This window comes from Cuculus canorus, chromosome 1, assembly GCF_017976375.1.
Source record: "Cuculus canorus isolate bCucCan1 chromosome 1, bCucCan1.pri, whole genome shotgun sequence".
In the NCBI taxonomy this organism is placed as follows: Eukaryota; Metazoa; Chordata; class Aves; order Cuculiformes; family Cuculidae; genus Cuculus; species Cuculus canorus.
The window spans coordinates 17,733,910-17,750,954 of record NC_071401.1 but is presented as its reverse complement, the minus strand read 5'-3'; the positions used below and the strand labels follow the sequence as shown (position 1 = coordinate 17,750,954).

Below are 17,045 nucleotides of genomic sequence, written 5' to 3'. Positions count from 1 at the left end.
CGACGTCATTAAACAGGTAAAAATAAACCTGAAATCCTGATTTGCTTCAACGATATGAACGGACACGTTTATTTCCACGTGGCTGCTGAGAACAGCACCGGTGCCCGGGGAGCCTTTCCAGGGCAGCGTGGAGCCATCCTCCCTCTGCCATGCAGGAGAGAGCCTGATCCGCCCCATCTGCCCTCGTCCTGCCAGGGAGCTGGGCTGGGTTTTTCCAGGACAAAGACCTCTTCTGTGACTCTCTCCTGTCTCTTATCAGACATGTCCAAGTGTGGTGGCCGGCAGCAGGGCACTGCTGAGGCTTGACGCATTCCCAGGGCAGCGTGATGCAATGCGCTGCAATCGGAAAGGGCAGAAGCCTCCTGTGAAACAGCGGGGTCAGGACGGGCTGGCCAGACAGCAGCTCCCAGAGAGGGACCTGAGGATTTTGGGGGATTGCAAGTAGCCCATAACGCACTAGCGTCCTTCCAGTTGTCCAACATCACAGACCTTTTCTGGGAACATCTCGATCCCTTATCAGCCATGTGGAACAGCGGTAGCGAGCACTTGCCTGCGTGTCCCACTACGATACTTCCCTGGGGCATCACCAGCCTCTGCAACTGCCCAGCGCACAGACGGAGCCAGGAGCTGTTGCTGAAGGTGACCACAGGCCTTCCTCGCTGTGACCATCATCTCCTGCAGGTGACATAAGTCCCATTCCTGACCTCCAGCCAGGTAGACCACCAGGAGGACATCACCTCCTCTGTGGTACTCACCTCACAGGGAAACAACTTCCCTCCATGCTTCATGGTTCATTGGAGGCAGAGGATCTCCAAAGGTGGTTTGGAGATCTCATGCCCATCTTCCAGCCTCACTTCTCCCCTAGTCTGGAGTCATCGCACCCCACTGGAGGTGGCATTGCTATGGGGACTGCTTAGGACTCTCCCAGTATCCCCCTCATGTCCTATTTTCTCTGAGTAAGAGAGAAGGCTGCAACCTTGCCAGGGCTGAGGAGTGACACGGGGAGCAGATCTGCTCCTAAGTCCCTACCCTGGCTGGAGAAAATTGTGTTTGCCCACATATCGTGGGACTTGGTCCCTGGCAGCTGCTTGTGTAGAAAACAAGACATTTGGACTCCGGTGCAATAAGGTTCTTGGGTCTCTGCACTCACAGACCTGGTGTTAAGGCAAGCCACCCCCGACCTGCCATCCTTCTACAACCTTGGCTCGGGAAGGGGGGGAAATCTCACCAGATAAGTGTTCCTGAGTATCCCCATGTCATCCTCAGAACCTCCTCAGCACAGCTGTTGTCATCTCGCTGTGTCTCTGCCTCTCCCAGATCTGCCACTACTGTCCTCATCTTTGCTCAGATCTGCGTGGTGCTCTTTCGGGTGTCCAGGTGCTCCAGGTGTGGCCTGCAGCTGCTGAACCCTCCCAGTGGCGTCCCTGCCATCCTTCCTCGAGCTGCAGAGTTGTGAGAGCCACCCACCACAGACCCCACCCCACCACGGGCTACTCAGCCACTGGTGGCAGGAGTCCCTGCACCGCAGGGATCGAGAGTCCAAGCCAAGGCTCTATTGACAAACAGGAGAAAATTCCTGACCAGACGAGAGGAGACAGGAGTCTGCATCATGACCCAGTCCTGGGCACACGGCTGGGGGTGCGGTTACTTCCCGGACGGGCCGAGACCTGCAGCTTTGCTGACCTTCAGCCCACCTTGGTGCAGGTCCAGGACAGAAACGCTGATGGACAAGAGGAAGGCATGCGGGGCTGTGGGGCGCAGGGCAGCACCAGCAGTGGGGGGACAACCCTGGGGAGACTGTTGAAGGGAACTTTTTCCTGTGAGGGCTGATGTCTCTCTCCCTCCCTTCTGCGTGCACAGCAGAGGGGCTCAGGAAGAAATTTTTTTAGGGTGAGGGTGGCAAGGCACAGGAACAGGTTACCCAGAGAAGTTGTGGATGCCCTGTGGTTGGAAAGGGCTTTGAGCTACCTGTTCTAGTGGAAGATGTCCCTGTACATAGCAGGGGATTGGACTGTGTGGTCTCTGAAGGTCCCTTCCAAGCCAAACTATCCGGTCACTCTGTGATTTTTATTCCTTCAAATTCCCCATCACTGAACTGGAAAGTCCCCTCCCAGTGGAGCCGGTGCCCCCCTGCCCCATGCTGGGGCACTCTCTGAGGGCTCCAGCCAGCAGAAAGCACCAGACCAACAATGGCTTCTCAGGGCTTATTTTATTAGCAAAGTGGGGGGAAAACGCCCCTCAGAGTCCAGGTACCAGCTGGAAAAGGGCTCAGCAGTCACAGGGGACCCTCAGAGGTCAGGGCCATCGTGCAAATCTACCGCTTTTGTGCCGCTCTTTGAAAATAAAGAGGAGGGCAAGAGGTGTGCAGCTCTTCTGATGGTCCTCCCAGCACGACCAGATGCTTCTTCCTATGAGGATAAGGGTGGTCGCAACCATTGCTGGTGTTCAGTGCCAGAGCTGGGAGATCAGCTGCTGCGGCGTGAGGTGGGCGAGCAGGGCTGTGGAGGAGCCCACGATGGTCAGCGATGAGGCCGTCCTCTCCTTTGTGCCACCAGCACCCATCCTGCAACGGCAGCTCTCCTTAGACCCAAAGACATCCCCAGGGAGAGACCCGGTCCACCACTCCTGGTCTACAGACCCTGAAGCCCCAGAGCCTCTGCAGGGTGGGATGGGATGAGTCCCTTCCTTCAGCATGGACATCTGCAGCATTGGAGGGGACAGCCCCAGTTTCAAGGCTTTCCCCAGGAGCTTCCCTCCCCTGCAGTGTGGGGGGACGTCCTTGGGACATCAGCCACCCCTTGCCCCACGGCCCCTGGGCTCCTCATCCCCCAGCTCTTACCTGGTGGCTGGGGGACGGTCACCAGCTGGGCTGTCCCTCGCTGGGGCTGATCTGCTCCAGGATCTGGCTGTACCTCCTCGTGAGGGCATTGGTGTCCCTGGTGAGGTGGGTGAGGACCTGCTGCAAGCCAGCCAGGTGGTGGGACAGGCGTTCCTCCAGCTGGGCGTCCATGGTGTCATTGTCCTCCGAGGATGTATCAGTGCCAGCGTTGTCACTGGTCAGGCTCTGGTCGGTGACAGAGGCCAGGCCTTTCTCTACCATGGGCTTGATGGCCTTGAGGAGCTGGTAGCGCTCGTAGAGGTCCGTGTGGCTACCTGCAGCCGGGGCTGCCCCCTCCTGCTGTGGGAAGACCCCCCGGAGCAGGCTGGGGAACATCACCTCCTGCTCCATCTTCTGGGTGGCCGAGAGGTACTGCTCCATGTCCCCACTCCTGCGGCTCTGACAGCGCTGGTCTGGGCCCTTCTCACGATGCTGCCTGCTCCCCGTCCCCTACGAGGGCTTTTTATGCGGGGCTGGGGCACGTCCCTCCTCTGCTCTCCTCTCTGTCCCCTGTGCCAGCCCCGGCTGCGGGGCCAGGCTTGGCTCCATCCCAGCTGGGGCTCAGCCATGCCGCGTCCCTGGCTCCGTGCAATCTGCCTGGGTCCAGCCTCCCCACGGCCTTCACCCGAGCTGGCCGGGGCTCTGGCTGTGTCCCCATGCCGGGAGTGGGGTGGCGAGGAGGTGTCTGGGGCCTCTCCTGTCCCATCCCATGTCCCCCAACACAACGCTTCTGGGGCACCAGGGGAGTGGGGACAGTCCTGTCCTGCTGCGCGCGGGCTGCAGGCAGCGTTGCTGCCGGGGCTCCCACCTCTCCCCTCTTCTTGCTGCCACGTGCTCGGGATGTGGACCCCGCGGGGACATTGAGCAATGTCCTCCTGCAGACGTACAGAAAATCAAACTGGGGATGCTCTGCAACTTGAGGTCACAGGTGAGAGCTGGGGACTCGGAAGCCAGCCGGAGCCCAGCCAGACGGGTCCCCAGAAAGGTCTCCTTCCCTTGGGCTCTTCTCGAGCTGCGCAGGGACAGGGACGGGCGACTGGCACCGTGATGGGACATCGCTGCTGTGGCAAGGAGCCCTTGCTGCCCGCGGGGGAGTGAGACGTTGCCACCCCACTACCCGCCATCCCTGTTCTAGAACAAAGGCCGTGGCTGGGGCAACGGCCGGCACTGCCGTCCCCCTGTGTCCCTGAGCTGTGTGGCAATCAGGGAAGAATGTTCTATTTGAGGAAAGGCCATGGGGTCTCTTGCCCCTTATGCAATCTTTGGTGGTGGCAGCTCTCCTGTCCCCCTGACATATGCCCACACTGCTGCCTGCCTTCTGCACCCTGGCTGTCCCCAACACCCCTCTTGTCCCTTCCTGGTTGTCCCCAGCACTGCTGAGTGCCCTGCTGTGGGGCCCAGCACTGCACAGAGGTGTCTAAGTGCTCCTAACCCCCAACAGGTGGTTGCCGTGTGCTCGGTCACGCCATGCATCTGGACCACCGTGGAGCTGCTGTGAGGGGCATTACAGGGCTCTGGTGGCACAGAGATAAAGGGCACACTCTGACCTCCAGTTTCCTTGTTCCAGCATGGTCATTGTCCTCCTGAGCTGCCACATCACTTAAGGCAGCAGGTCAGGGAGCTGCAGGAGCTCTGCAGCACCAAGTGACTTCCCAGATGTCCCTGGGGCATGGATCATCTCAAAACCCTTAAGGTGTATACAGTCCACCGTGCCCACGCTGGGGGGGATACCATGTACATCCATGTCCACACATTTCCAGGAAGATTTGTACTGGCCCAGATGTCCAAAAGCATGGGTCCAACAGCACTTAGACACCGCTATGCAGTACTGGCCCCACAGCAGGGCACTCAGCAGGGTTTTGGGATGATCCTTCACTGTGGGATTCATGGAGGACACATTGCTCTGCACCCACTAGTAACAGCCATTAACCTCTGCTTGGGGATGTCCTGACCTGCTGCCTTAAGTGATGTGGCAGCTGGCACAGGGGACAGAGAGGAGAGCAGAGGAGGGACGTGCCCCAGCCCCGCATAAAAAGCCCTCGTAGGGGACGGGGAGCAGGCAGCATCGTGAGAAGGGCCCAGACCAGCGCTGTCAGAGCCGCAGGAGTGGGGACATGGAGCAGTACCTCTCGGCCACCCAGAAGATGGAGCAGGAGGTGATGTTCCCCAGCCTGCTCCGGGGGGTCTTCCCACAGCAGGAGGGGGCAGCCCCGGCTGCAGGTAGCCACACGGACCTCTACGAGCGCTACCAGCTCCTCAAGGCCATCAAGCCCATGGTAGAGAAAGGCCTGGCCTCTGTCACCGACCAGAGCCTGACCAGTGACAACGCTGGCACTGATACATCCTCGGAGGACAATGACACCATGGACGCCCAGCTGGAGGAACGCCTGTCCCACCACCTGGCTGGCTTGCAGCAGGTCCTCACCCACCTCACCAGGGACACCAATGCCCTCACGAGGAGGTACAGCCAGATCCTGGAGCAGATCAGCCCCAGCGAGGGACAGCCCAGCTGGTGACCGTGTCCCAGCCACCAGGTAAGAGCTGGGGGATGAGGAGCCCAGGGGCCGTGGGGCAAGGGGTGGCTGATGTCCCAAGGACGTCCCCCCACACTGCAGGGGAGGGAAGCTCCTGGGGAAAGCCTTGAAACTGGGGCTGTCCCCTCCAATGCTGCAGATGTCCATGCTGAAGGAAGGGACTCATCCCATCCCACCCTGCAGAGGCTCTGGGGCTTCAGGGTCTGTAGACCAGGAGTGGTGGACCGGGTCTCTCCCTGGGGATGTCTTTGGGTCTAAGGAGAGCTGCCGTTGCAGGATGGGTGCTGGTGGCACAAAGGAGAGGACGGCCTCATCGCTGACCATCGTGGGCTCCTCCACAGCCCTGCTCGCCCACCTCACGCCGCAGCAGCTGATCTCCCAGCTCTGGCACTGAACACCAGCAATGGTTGCGACCACCCTTATCCTCATAGGAAGAAGCATCTGGTCGTGCTGGGAGGACCATCAGAAGAGCTGCACACCTCTTGCCCTCCTCTTTATTTTCAAAGAGCGGCACAAAAGCGGTAGATTTGCACGATGGCCCTGACCTCTGAGGGTCCCCTGTGACTGCTGAGCCCTTTTCCAGCTGGTACCTGGACTCTGAGGGGCGTTTTCCCCCCACTTTGCTAATAAAATAAGCCCTGAGAAGCCATTGTTGGTCTGGTGCTTTCTGCTGGCTGGAGCCCTCAGAGAGTGCCCCAGCATGGGGCAGGGGGGCACCGGCTCCACTGGGAGGGGACTTTCCAGTTCAGTGATGGGGAATTTGAAGGAATAAAAATCACAGAGTGACCGGATAGTTTGGCTTGGAAGGGACCTTCAGAGACCACACAGTCCAATCCCCTGCTATGTACAGGGACATCTTCCACTAGAACAGGTAGCTCAAAGCCCTTTCCAACCACAGGGCATCCACAACTTCTCTGGGTAACCTGTTCCTGTGCCTTGCCACCCTCACCCTAAAAAAATTTCTTCCTGAGCCCCTCTGCTGTGCACGCAGAAGGGAGGGAGAGAGACATCAGCCCTCACAGGAAAAAGTTCCCTTCAACAGTCTCCCCAGGGTTGTCCCCCCACTGCTGGTGCTGCCCTGCGCCCCACAGCCCCGCATGCCTTCCTCTTGTCCATCAGCGTTTCTGTCCTGGACCTGCACCAAGGTGGGCTGAAGGTCAGCAAAGCTGCAGGTCTCGGCCCGTCCGGGAAGTAACCGCACCCCCAGCCGTGTGCCCAGGACTGGGTCATGATGCAGACTCCTGTCTCCTCTCGTCTGGTCAGGAATTTTCTCCTGTTTGTCAATAGAGCCTTGGCTTGGACTCTCGATCCCTGCGGTGCAGGGACTCCTGCCACCAGTGGCTGAGTAGCCCGTGGTGGGGTGGGGTCTGTGGTGGGTGGCTCTCACAACTCTGCAGCTCGAGGAAGGATGGCAGGGACGCCACTGGGAGGGTTCAGCAGCTGCAGGCCACACCTGGAGCACCTGGACACCCGAAAGAGCACCACGCAGATCTGAGCAAAGATGAGGACAGTAGTGGCAGATCTGGGAGAGGCAGAGACACAGCGAGATGACAACAGCTGTGCTGAGGAGGTTCTGAGGATGACATGGGGATACTCAGGAACACTTATCTGGTGAGATTTCCCCCCCTTCCCGAGCCAAGGTTGTAGAAGGATGGCAGGTCGGGGGTGGCTTGCCTTAACACCAGGTCTGTGAGTGCAGAGACCCAAGAACCTTATTGCACCGGAGTCCAAATGTCTTGTTTTCTACACAAGCAGCTGCCAGGGACCAAGTCCCACGATATGTGGGCAAACACAATTTTCTCCAGCCAGGGTAGGGACTTAGGAGCAGATCTGCTCCCCGTGTCACTCCTCAGCCCTGGCAAGGTTGCAGCCTTCTCTCTTACTCAGAGAAAATAGGACATGAGGGGGATACTGGGAGAGTCCTAAGCAGTCCCCATAGCAATGCCACCTCCAGTGGGGTGCGATGACTCCAGACTAGGGGAGAAGTGAGGCTGGAAGATGGGCATGAGATCTCCAAACCACCTTTGGAGATCCTCTGCCTCCAATGAACCATGAAGCATGGAGGGAAGTTGTTTCCCTGTGAGGTGAGTACCACAGAGGAGGTGATGTCCTCCTGGTGGTCTACCTGGCTGGAGGTCAGGAATGGGACTTATGTCACCTGCAGGAGATGATGGTCACAGCGAGGAAGGCCTGTGGTCACCTTCAGCAACAGCTCCTGGCTCCGTCTGTGCGCTGGGCAGTTGCAGAGGCTGGTGATGCCCCAGGGAAGTATCGTAGTGGGACACGCAGGCAAGTGCTCGCTACCGCTGTTCCACATGGCTGATAAGGGATCGAGATGTTCCCAGAAAAGGTCTGTGATGTTGGACAACTGGAAGGACGCTAGTGCGTTATGGGCTACTTGCAATCCCCCAAAATCCTCAGGTCCCTCTCTGGGAGCTGCTGTCTGGCCAGCCCGTCCTGACCCCGCTGTTTCACAGGAGGCTTCTGCCCTTTCCGATTGCAGCGCATTGCATCACGCTGCCCTGGGAATGCGTCAAGCCTCAGCAGTGCCCTGCTGCCGGCCACCACACTTGGACATGTCTGATAAGAGACAGGAGAGAGTCACAGAAGAGGTCTTTGTCCTGGAAAAACCCAGCCCAGCTCCCTGGCAGGACGAGGGCAGATGGGGCGGATCAGGCTCTCTCCTGCATGGCAGAGGGAGGATGGCTCCACGCTGCCCTGGAAAGGCTCCCCGGGCACCGGTGCTGTTCTCAGCAGCCACGTGGAAATAAACGTGTCCGTTCATATCGTTGAGGCAAATCAGGATTTCAGGTTTATTTTTACCTGTTTAATGACGTCGAATTAAAGAGAAATCAGAGACATGGGCAGGCAGGCTCAGTATCAGGAAGAAAAGAGATAAAGCACAGTTTTGACCCAAATTGTTAAATAAAATTCCAAATGCCCTTCTCTAACCAGCCCAAGAAGTCCTAACCACACAACCCCACCACCCCCTGGCTTGCACTCCCCTGCCTTTGGGTTCAGGGCTCCTCTGGCCTCAGCCGTACTTGCGTTGCTGCCTGCTGCCTATGCATGCAGGTGCCAGAGAAAAGCACCCCACAAATCCACACCTGTGCGCCCCAGGTCTGGGTCCCTGCTTGGCCATGAGCCAGCAAGGCATCCTCAGGGCAAAGGTGGCCACCAGCCTTCTGGGTGGAGGTGGAAGGAGGAGGGCCTTCCCCTCTGCTCAGCTCTGATGGGACACATCCAGCTGCTGGGTCCAGTCTGGCTTCCAAGTCCAGGAGAGACATGGACATACTGGAGGGAGTGCAGTGAAAGGTCATGAAGGTGAAGAAGGAGCTGGAGCGTCTTCCATATGAGGAGGGGCTGAGAGAGCTGGGACTGTTCAGCTTGGAGAAGAGAAGCTCAGCAGGATCTTACCCATGTGCATAAAGACCTAATGGAGGGTGTGGAGAAGTTGAGCCAGGCTTTTCTCAGTGGGGCCCAGTGGCAGGACAAGAGCCAATGGGCAAAGACTAAAGCGCAGGAAATGCCATCTAAATTGAAGAAAAACATTTTTTCCCTAAAACTAAGGGTGGTCAAACACTGTTACAGTCTCCAGACCTGCCTGGAGGTTGGGATGACCACAGGGCTGCTTTTGGCAGTGTCTAACAGGCTATGACCTCTTCCATCTTGCCTCCAAGGTGTCTTTGTCACACTGAGAGCTTTTACACCTCCTTTCAGGTGACACCTTATTTGTTTTAAAAGTCTCTTTTATAATTCCCTGGTCGCTATTTAATCTAGCGGATGATTATCTTCCTCCTTAACACAACCAGCTCTGGGAAAACATTCTTCAGACTGATACCACCTGTTCATTATCACCTACTCCTTCTAGCAGGGGTTGCTATCAAGGCCACTTGCCAAAGGTGGGCTGCATGAGACTCCCAGACCATCCCTGAAGAAGGAGGGTAGCCAGGCATGGCTTATGGGGGAACTCCCGTTCTCCAGGAAAAGGCATCGCTTGCTCTTCTCCCACCCTCTTCAAAACTGCCCAAATCAAGGTTACTTTCCCACGGTGCTGCCTACAGCCTGCCCGCTGCAGGGGAAGGCACTAGAAGATACTGGACCCACTGGTGCCCTGAGAACTGTGGGGATGGTGGAGATGGGACAGGGCAGGAGAGGCCATAGACACCTCCTCATCCGCCCACTCCCAGCATGGGGACACAGCCAGAGCCCCAGCCAGCTCAGGCGAAGGCCATGGGGAGGCTGGGCCAGGACAGATTGCATGGAGCCATGGCCGAGCCCCAGCTGGGCTGGAGGCAAGCCCAGCCCCACGGCCACCCAGCCCAGCCCAGGGCGGGCAGAGAAGACAGCAGAGGAGGGACGTGCCCCAGCCCCACATAAAAAGCCCTCGTAGGGGACGGGGAGCAGGCAGCATCGTGAGAAGAGCCCAGACCAGTGCTGTCAGAGCCGCAGGAGTGGGGACATGGAGCAGTACCTCTCGGCCACCCAGAAGATGGAGCAGGAGGTGATGTTCCCCAGCCTGCTCCGGGGGGTCTTCCCACAGCAGGAGGGGGCAGCCCCGGCTGCAGGTAGCCACACGGACCTCTACGAGCGCTACCAGCTCCTCAAGGCCATCAAGCCCATGGTAGAGAAAGGCCTGGCCTCTGTCACCGACCAGAACCCGAGCAGTGCCAGCACCGATACAGCCTTAGATGAGGGTGCAGATAGCAATCTAGAAGAGTGCCTCTCCCATCACGTCAATGGCTTGCAGCAAGTTCTGACAGAACTCACTAAAAACACAAAAGCCCTCACCCGGAGGTACAGCCAGATCCTGGAGCAGATCAACCTTAGTGAAGATCATTCCAGCTCTTGAGCCTGCACCCCTAGCCTCTGAGGTAAGAGCTTGGGGAGATGCAGTGCCAAGGAGGAGCTGGCTGAGGGGTAACATGCTTTGTCCCTTTGCCCTGTCACCTGATTTGTTTTACAACGTTTGTATGCACTCCCAAATCCCAGGAGTTATGAGTCTGCACTTCATTGCTCAACAGATACCTCCTCCTGGATATTTCTTTCTCAACTGCCTACTGGTGCAGGCTGTGCCATTGAATAAAGGTCATTCTGTGAGCTCCACGTTCATCCCAAGATTCCCCAGCTTGCAGCATACGCAATATCTGGCTGCTGTTGGGCAGACAGAAAAAGATCGCAGGGAGAAAAGGGCCATGTGGTCAAAGGACCCTGAGCTCTGGACTCCAGAAGCTGCCAGACACAAGCACACCAGCTGCTTCTCTTTTCTCTGTGATGGAAACTGCAACAGAGTCATTTTCAGGGAGCAATTTGGCACTTTCAAGTCTCTAAATGTCTAAATTTGACATTTCACCCGCAAACATCTCAGATATCTCAATTCTCCTCTAGCCTGGGTGTGGAAACCTGTTCTCCATGCTGGTGGGACTTTCATCCCTGATAACCCTTGGGGAGACATTCCTGTGCCCCACTAGAGACGGGGTTCATGGCCAAGTTACTTGTAGTGAAATGGAAAGTGTAAAATGGTGACAGCAACAACAGGGAGCATTAACAGGGACTTTGCAATGTTAACTCTTGTTTTGGGGGAAACATGGCCAAGAATGAGGATATTCCAGCCAAACCATGTTGGTTATTCCCACAGGGTGATCCATCATCCACAGACCAGTGGCACTTTTTCTCCTGCACCAAGTCCCACCAAGGAACATCCTTCATGAGCAGTGCAGAGCTTGGCTGTCTGCCCACCAGGCACTGTCTGTATCATATGACTTGTCCTGCAGCTGATCCTGCCAGCAACTTTGCTGCTTCATTTCAACTCTGTGCCAACAGGATTTCTGAAGGGCAGAAATGAGTGTTTCATATTATTGCTTCGTAGAAGGCATCTATAACTTTGAGGTGATGCTTTTTTCTCCATGTGCTTAAACCTCCCGCAAACGATCTCTTTGATAACATAAACAAAATCCAAAGCCTTGTGCAAATGTGTCCTGTATTTCCTACCAGATGTTGCTTCTGTATAGCTGCTGTCCCCCAGCCCATGATGACAGGGGGACATTGGCAGCCGAGGCCATGCTCCTGTGCAGGAGGAGAGCCGAGTTTCTCTAGTGGACAGTGGGAATTGGGTTTGCATTGGGATGGATGTTCCCCAAGCTCTATGGATCTCATGCCTTGCAAAAGCTCAAAGTAATCATCCCACGCTGGGATCCCAACCTGCCCCTGACCCTTCTTCTTCACCTTCCCCAACATCCCCTCCTCTCCTGGACCCCCAGCTTCTCAGCTCAAGACAGAGGGCAGGTGGTAGATGAGGAGGAGAGGATGCTACACTGGAGTGAGAAGGAAGGCAGAGTTTTGCTCGCCTCTGTGGGGACAGCACGGGTAAAGCCCTCACTGGGTAGGCAGGGCCTGCAAGCCCTTTGCAGCGGGGGCTGGGGCCCCGTCAGGACAGGATGGGTCCCAGGTCCAGGTGACTCCTTCCCTCTCAGACACACCTCCTGTGGAAGTCCTAGTGAGATGGGCAGTACAGGGATGTGTCCCCTTGCCTCTTCATGCCAGAGTAAAAGAAATTCAACAGTTCCAGCAGTGCTGCTTTGACTCAACAAACACTGGTTCTCCATCAGCTTTGCACTTTTGATTAAAGAAACTGGATATCTCAGCATCTGTGGTGAGAGGAGGATTGCAACCATGACCCAGGCTGCAGGCTCCCGCTTTCTCAAAATCAGTCATGCTTACACATCTGCACAGTCTCAAAACGACCCCAGAAGCTCTGATGTCCTAAAGTCCATGCACAGAAGGAACCCAGCAGTGGTCTGGGGACACCTGATGCCCTACGTAATTCCTCAGGGGCATGCATTCTCTCTGACATCATGATCATCCCATGCCAAGGCAGAGTTTTGCTACAGATCAAAACAAAACATGAGCTCCTTTATACTGCTTTAATAGGTGAAAAATAATCATGAATGCAATTGTGTTAACACAGATCCTCTTTTCATGTTTAGGAAACAGGCTTGTAGACCCTTGTAACTAAAAGAATTATCTTAAAATATGCTATGCGATCATCTTAAAGCTCAATAATGCAAATAAAAGGGACTCCCATATATACGTGGAGAGGGGACAAAACTATTTGTAAGATACACAAGCACATCTTATACAGAGACATACCCCATGTGCATTGTAATGTGTATATATATATATATATATGCATGCATGTTAATCTTTGTTTCAGACAAAACTTCTCAAAGGAAGGGAGAAGACTCAGAATTTGGAGTGAAAGAATTTAAGACCTAGATATCAGGACCTTTGAACAGTGTATCTTTTGCCCAGCACTCCTTGTGTGATCCTGGTCTACTTTTTTCCACTCTAATACGCAGCTTCCTCTTCTCCTTGCTTAAGAGTTAATGCTCACTCAGAGCTTTGACTTAGGGGGAAGAAACAATGTGCAGAGCAAAGGCAAGTTCTCATCCGTTGCATCCTGTTCCCCCAGGAATTCTTAGAGACGCACCATGAAAGGCCTAGCACTGCCCAAGAACAAATTAAGGTCTCCATATACTCTTGTGCATATTGTGTCCAAGCACCTAATGGGGAAAAAGGGCAAGAGTGGATAGAAACCAGAGCTTATCATTGCACTGAAGGTACCCAAAGGGAGTAAGACATTTCTGCGATGATGTGCATGTTGGGAAATGCCTTTATTCCACTCAGTCTGGGCTGCTGTAATGTGGAAAGTGTGAGCAAAATGTGAATAATGCATGAAATGGTGACTGCATAAACCATCTAATTGCATCAGCAGTCCAAGACAAGGAAGTACGCGCTGGAAAAGATACGCCACAGCCCACGTATCTTTTGGCAGCAGCATCTCACAAAGAGACAGAGATATCCACCACCAATACCCAGAGGAATCCTCAAAAGCATACATCCTTTCTCTAGTTCCCCAGCAGCTTACTTCCACAGCAGATGCCCAAGGATTTCCTCTTGGCCAAAGCTGTGGTCTCACAGGGTCCCAGAGATACACAGTCAAAGTCTGTCTTCTGTTTCATTTCTTAGTTCTGTGCATCTAGGTGGCAGCAAGTGGTCTTATCCCTCAGACTTGCTTTTCCATGACTAGCCCTGCCTGTCCTCTCCTACCATCAGCTTGGGAGAAGTGGGTTGTAACCTCAGCAAAAATACAAGGCATAAACCCACCAGCTGGGTTGCCATCCTTTATAGGCTACATTCAAATAATCCTCTCTGCAGACTGTCCTTTTCCCAGTTAGAGCATCATCATCAGCCTGAACTTGGACTGGAGAAAACCCAGTGTTCCTCAAGATGGAGCAAGCAGATGAATGGACCCATGATGGCACTTCCAATAGGACTGCTGTGTGACAGGGACCTGGGAACAGTGGCACCCAAACACTCAGCACTGCCCCACATCCTCCATGTGGCAGGTCAAGAGTTGGGGGACAGCTTAGGAAGGGAAAGCACATGAGGTGATAGAAAAAGATGGGCAAGAAGACACTGTTGTGTCTAGTCTGGCTTCTTGCTTCAGGAAAGCCTACAACCTAAGCTGAAGATGATATAAACATGGGGAAAAAAGTCAAGTGGCATGAGGATCAGAAGAATAATGTGGTTTCTAAGGAATGTCGGCACTGATGGACATGTTGAATTGTTTAAACCAATGACAATATGAGTGATTAAGTCTGTACCCTGAGGATGCTTCCCATCATTCTTTTACTGAAGATTGCGCATGCATTTGCTTTACCGGGAGGTGGTTTGTTCCCTTGGCTTTTGATGGTGTCCTGGGGCCAGGCCAAAGCCAGCTCAGATCTTGATACAAGCCACCATCCATGCATTCCTTTGGTCCATGGAAGTGGGTGGAGCTGATAAACAGCTGGAAGGCAGCAAATAGAAATGCTAATAGTGTTTGCGTAGTGCATGGCTGTTTGATCTAGGAGTGGCTCCTGGACTGCAGAGCCACCAGCCCAGCTGCAAGGGTGCAGCTCCTGAGCAGCACTAAAGCAAACTGCTGACGGTTTTGCTTTTCAGTTCACCAAAGCAACCTGGCAATTTGCAGGAGTCAGCACATGTGCTTCAAAAGACAACAAAATCTGATTTTTTTTTTCTGTGACTTTTGCAAGAGACGTGGCTTGTCTTAGTGCATACCCTGTGAAATTCCAGAACAGAGATTGGGATGCCCTGCTAAGACTCAAAGCAAAAACTGAAGCAAAAACTGGCAAAATGGGAGCTCAGAAGAGCTGCACCAAGTTTGCTGCCTCTGTTTACTAACCTGTCCACTACTGTTTAAAGCCCTAGCTTTGCACAGGAATCTCCTCCACTGAGACATCTTGTAGTAGATGGGCCCTGGGAATCAGCGTCTTTAGGTGCCCTTTCCATCAGTTTGTCAATACTCTCAGCAGTCATAGAATCACAGAACGATTTGAGTTGGCAGGGACCTTAAAGATCATCTATTTCCAACCCCCCTGCCATGGGCAGAGACACCTCTCACTACATCAGGCTGCTCAAGGCCCCATCCAACCTGGCTTTGAACACTTCCAGGGAGGGGGCAGCCACAGCTTCCCTGGGGAACCTGTGCCAGTGCCTCACCACTCTCATCGCGAAGAAATTTCTCCTTATCTCTAGTTTAAATCTGCCCCTCACCAGTTTATAGCCATTCCCCCTAGTCTTATGACTACAAGCCTTGTCCCTGTCTAGCTTTTTTGTAGCCCCTTCAGGTACTGGAAGGTCGCTATAAGATCTCCTCAGAGCCTTCTCTTCTCCAGGCTGAACAACGTCAACTCTCTCAGCCTGTCCTCACATGGGAGGTGCTCCAGCCCTCTGATCATCCTTGTAGCCCTCATCTGGACCAGTTCCAACAGTTCCATATCCTTCTTATGCTGAGGATTTCAGAGCTAGATAAAATACTCCAGGTGGGGTCATAACACTGAGTGGCTGTAATAAGACCATGAAGAGTGGAGACCAGCTGTGGATTCCCACCTCCACACTACAGGCAAACATACCAGAGCAAAAGGGCTTTATTTCCTCAAGAAACTTAGATAATGGAGAAGAGGGAACAAGAGAAAAAAGGTAAATGGGAGTTGCTCCCAGCTGCTTCTCCACATCCCAACTTCTCATTTCCCTTTCTATTTTAAGCACGTAATTATTTTTTCCTCCTTGGATATATTGCATTTACTTGTACTAGGGCATAAAGCCCAAATCTGAATGTTGTTGACCTAATTCTCTTAAAGAGAAGCTGCCAACCCAATATGTTAAAGAAATAAATCTATTATATATACTTCTATGTATGTGGTGGGTTGATCTCGGCTGGATACCAGGTGACTACCAAGCTGCTTTATCACTCCCCTCCTCAGATGGACAGAGGAGGAGAAAATAAGATTGGAAATAACTCATGAGTCAAGATAAAGGCAGTTTAATAAAGCAAAAGCAAGGCCCACACACACAACCAAAGGAAAACAAAAGATTTGCTCTCTACTTCCCATCAGCAGATGATGTCCAGCCACTTCCCAGAAAGCAGGACTTCAGTCTACAAAAAAATGTTAGGGCCAGTGGCCACCCCAAGCAAAACAAGCAAGAGGCTTGAATCATCACCATGTGCAAGGAGTCAGGCGAGGAATGGAGAACATCAAACTGGTTCTTCTTCCTTGTCTTTGTGGATCTGTGACCCATTTGGGCAGCCAGCCCTTCCAATAGGTCTCAGCAACCTCCTCTTTGAGGACATTACCTTGCTGATCCTGCTTAATCTCCGCAAATTTCCTCAGAGCTCTCTTTCTCTGCTCAACAGCAAGCAGGTGATCAGTCCAATTGGTAACAAACATAAAGCACAACAGTGAACCTGGGTGGAAATTCCAGTTAAATACAAATCAAATCCCAGTTCCCAAAGGCAGAAACCTAGCTAACCTCCCTGAAATCAGATAGTCATGGCCAAGACATCCCTAGGGGGTGAAGCTGCTGGTTGTGGGAGTCCCAGAACCCTGGCCACTTGAAGCTATGGAGATTTCCATGGTCTTGACTTTTTGCTTCCTTCTCATGGGAAGAATGAAACTCAAACTAGCCTCAGCTAGCTGTTACTGGCAGCGTGTACTGCTGAGAATCTTGTCAAAGCCGCCTACCCCACTCTCCCCAAAGCCCAGGATCCCACTTCTGCCTTTCATGGGTTACTCCCCCATCCATTGGTTTACTTGCAAGAGAAACTGTTTCCACTTAGTGCAGGAAGAAGGCTTTGATGCAGAGTTGGATGCTTGCCCAGAAGAGCTGTGACACCAAACAGGTCCTAATAATCCAGGATGCAACCTCTGGTGTGACCACCTTTAAAAAAGGCACCAGATCCCCATGGGCAAGCAGCAATATCAGCTTCTTCCAAAGGCCCCTTTTAAGACCATATTAATTTGATAGTTTACATTAAGCCCTTCTTGAAAAGTGGAATTAAATAAAAGCCCAACTGGGAGTAATTTGTATAGCATCTCTAAGTAAATTATGCATGGGATTAAAAATTCTCAGAAGAAGCACAAATAAGAATGATCAGACTTCTCACATGCATGGTGACTTCCAGTCAAAGTACTTCACAGACTTTCAGGCTAAATCTTTGCCCACAATGTGCTATAAAAAGTGGCCAAGATAAAAGAAAAAAAAGAATAAAAGAGTGAGGGACCCAGACC

At 53.5% G+C, this 17,045-nt stretch overlaps 4 protein-coding genes across 4 annotated transcripts; 2 read left to right on the top strand and 2 right to left on the bottom strand.

Annotated features, from left to right (window-relative positions):
- The first annotated feature begins 293 nt into the window (after positions 1 to 293).
- Positions 294 to 2,047, top strand: LOC128853769 (uncharacterized). Its single transcript, XM_054081074.1, has 2 exons — positions 294 to 681; positions 1,318 to 2,047. Exons 1-2 carry the CDS (start codon positions 523 to 525, stop codon positions 1,828 to 1,830), a joined length of 672 nt encoding a protein of 223 aa, XP_053937049.1. The 5' UTR covers positions 294 to 522; the 3' UTR covers positions 1,831 to 2,047.
- Positions 2,048 to 2,214: 167 nt separating this feature from the next.
- LOC128853770 (thyroid hormone-inducible hepatic protein-like) lies at positions 2,215 to 3,367 on the bottom strand. Its single transcript, XM_054081085.1, has 2 exons — positions 2,840 to 3,367; positions 2,215 to 2,563 (listed from the first exon to the last, which is right to left on the bottom strand). Exon 1 carries the CDS (start codon positions 3,257 to 3,259, stop codon positions 2,858 to 2,860), a length of 402 nt encoding a protein of 133 aa, XP_053937060.1. The 5' UTR covers positions 3,260 to 3,367; the 3' UTR covers positions 2,215 to 2,563; positions 2,840 to 2,857.
- A 1,535-nt stretch (positions 3,368 to 4,902) lies between these two features.
- Positions 4,903 to 6,057, top strand: LOC104064142 (thyroid hormone-inducible hepatic protein). Its single transcript, XM_009566440.2, has 2 exons — positions 4,903 to 5,412; positions 5,689 to 6,057. The coding sequence occupies exon 1, from the start codon at positions 4,993 to 4,995 to the stop codon at positions 5,392 to 5,394; it is 402 nt and encodes a 133-aa protein (XP_009564735.1). The 5' UTR covers positions 4,903 to 4,992; the 3' UTR covers positions 5,395 to 5,412; positions 5,689 to 6,057.
- Positions 6,058 to 6,204: 147 nt separating this feature from the next.
- LOC128853799 (uncharacterized) lies at positions 6,205 to 7,958 on the bottom strand. The gene is made up of 2 exons (XM_054081291.1): positions 7,571 to 7,958; positions 6,205 to 6,934 (listed from the first exon to the last, which is right to left on the bottom strand). The coding sequence occupies exons 1-2, from the start codon at positions 7,727 to 7,729 to the stop codon at positions 6,422 to 6,424; spliced, it is 672 nt and encodes a 223-aa protein (XP_053937266.1). The 5' UTR covers positions 7,730 to 7,958; the 3' UTR covers positions 6,205 to 6,421.
- Between the last annotated feature and the right edge of the window lie 9,087 nt (positions 7,959 to 17,045).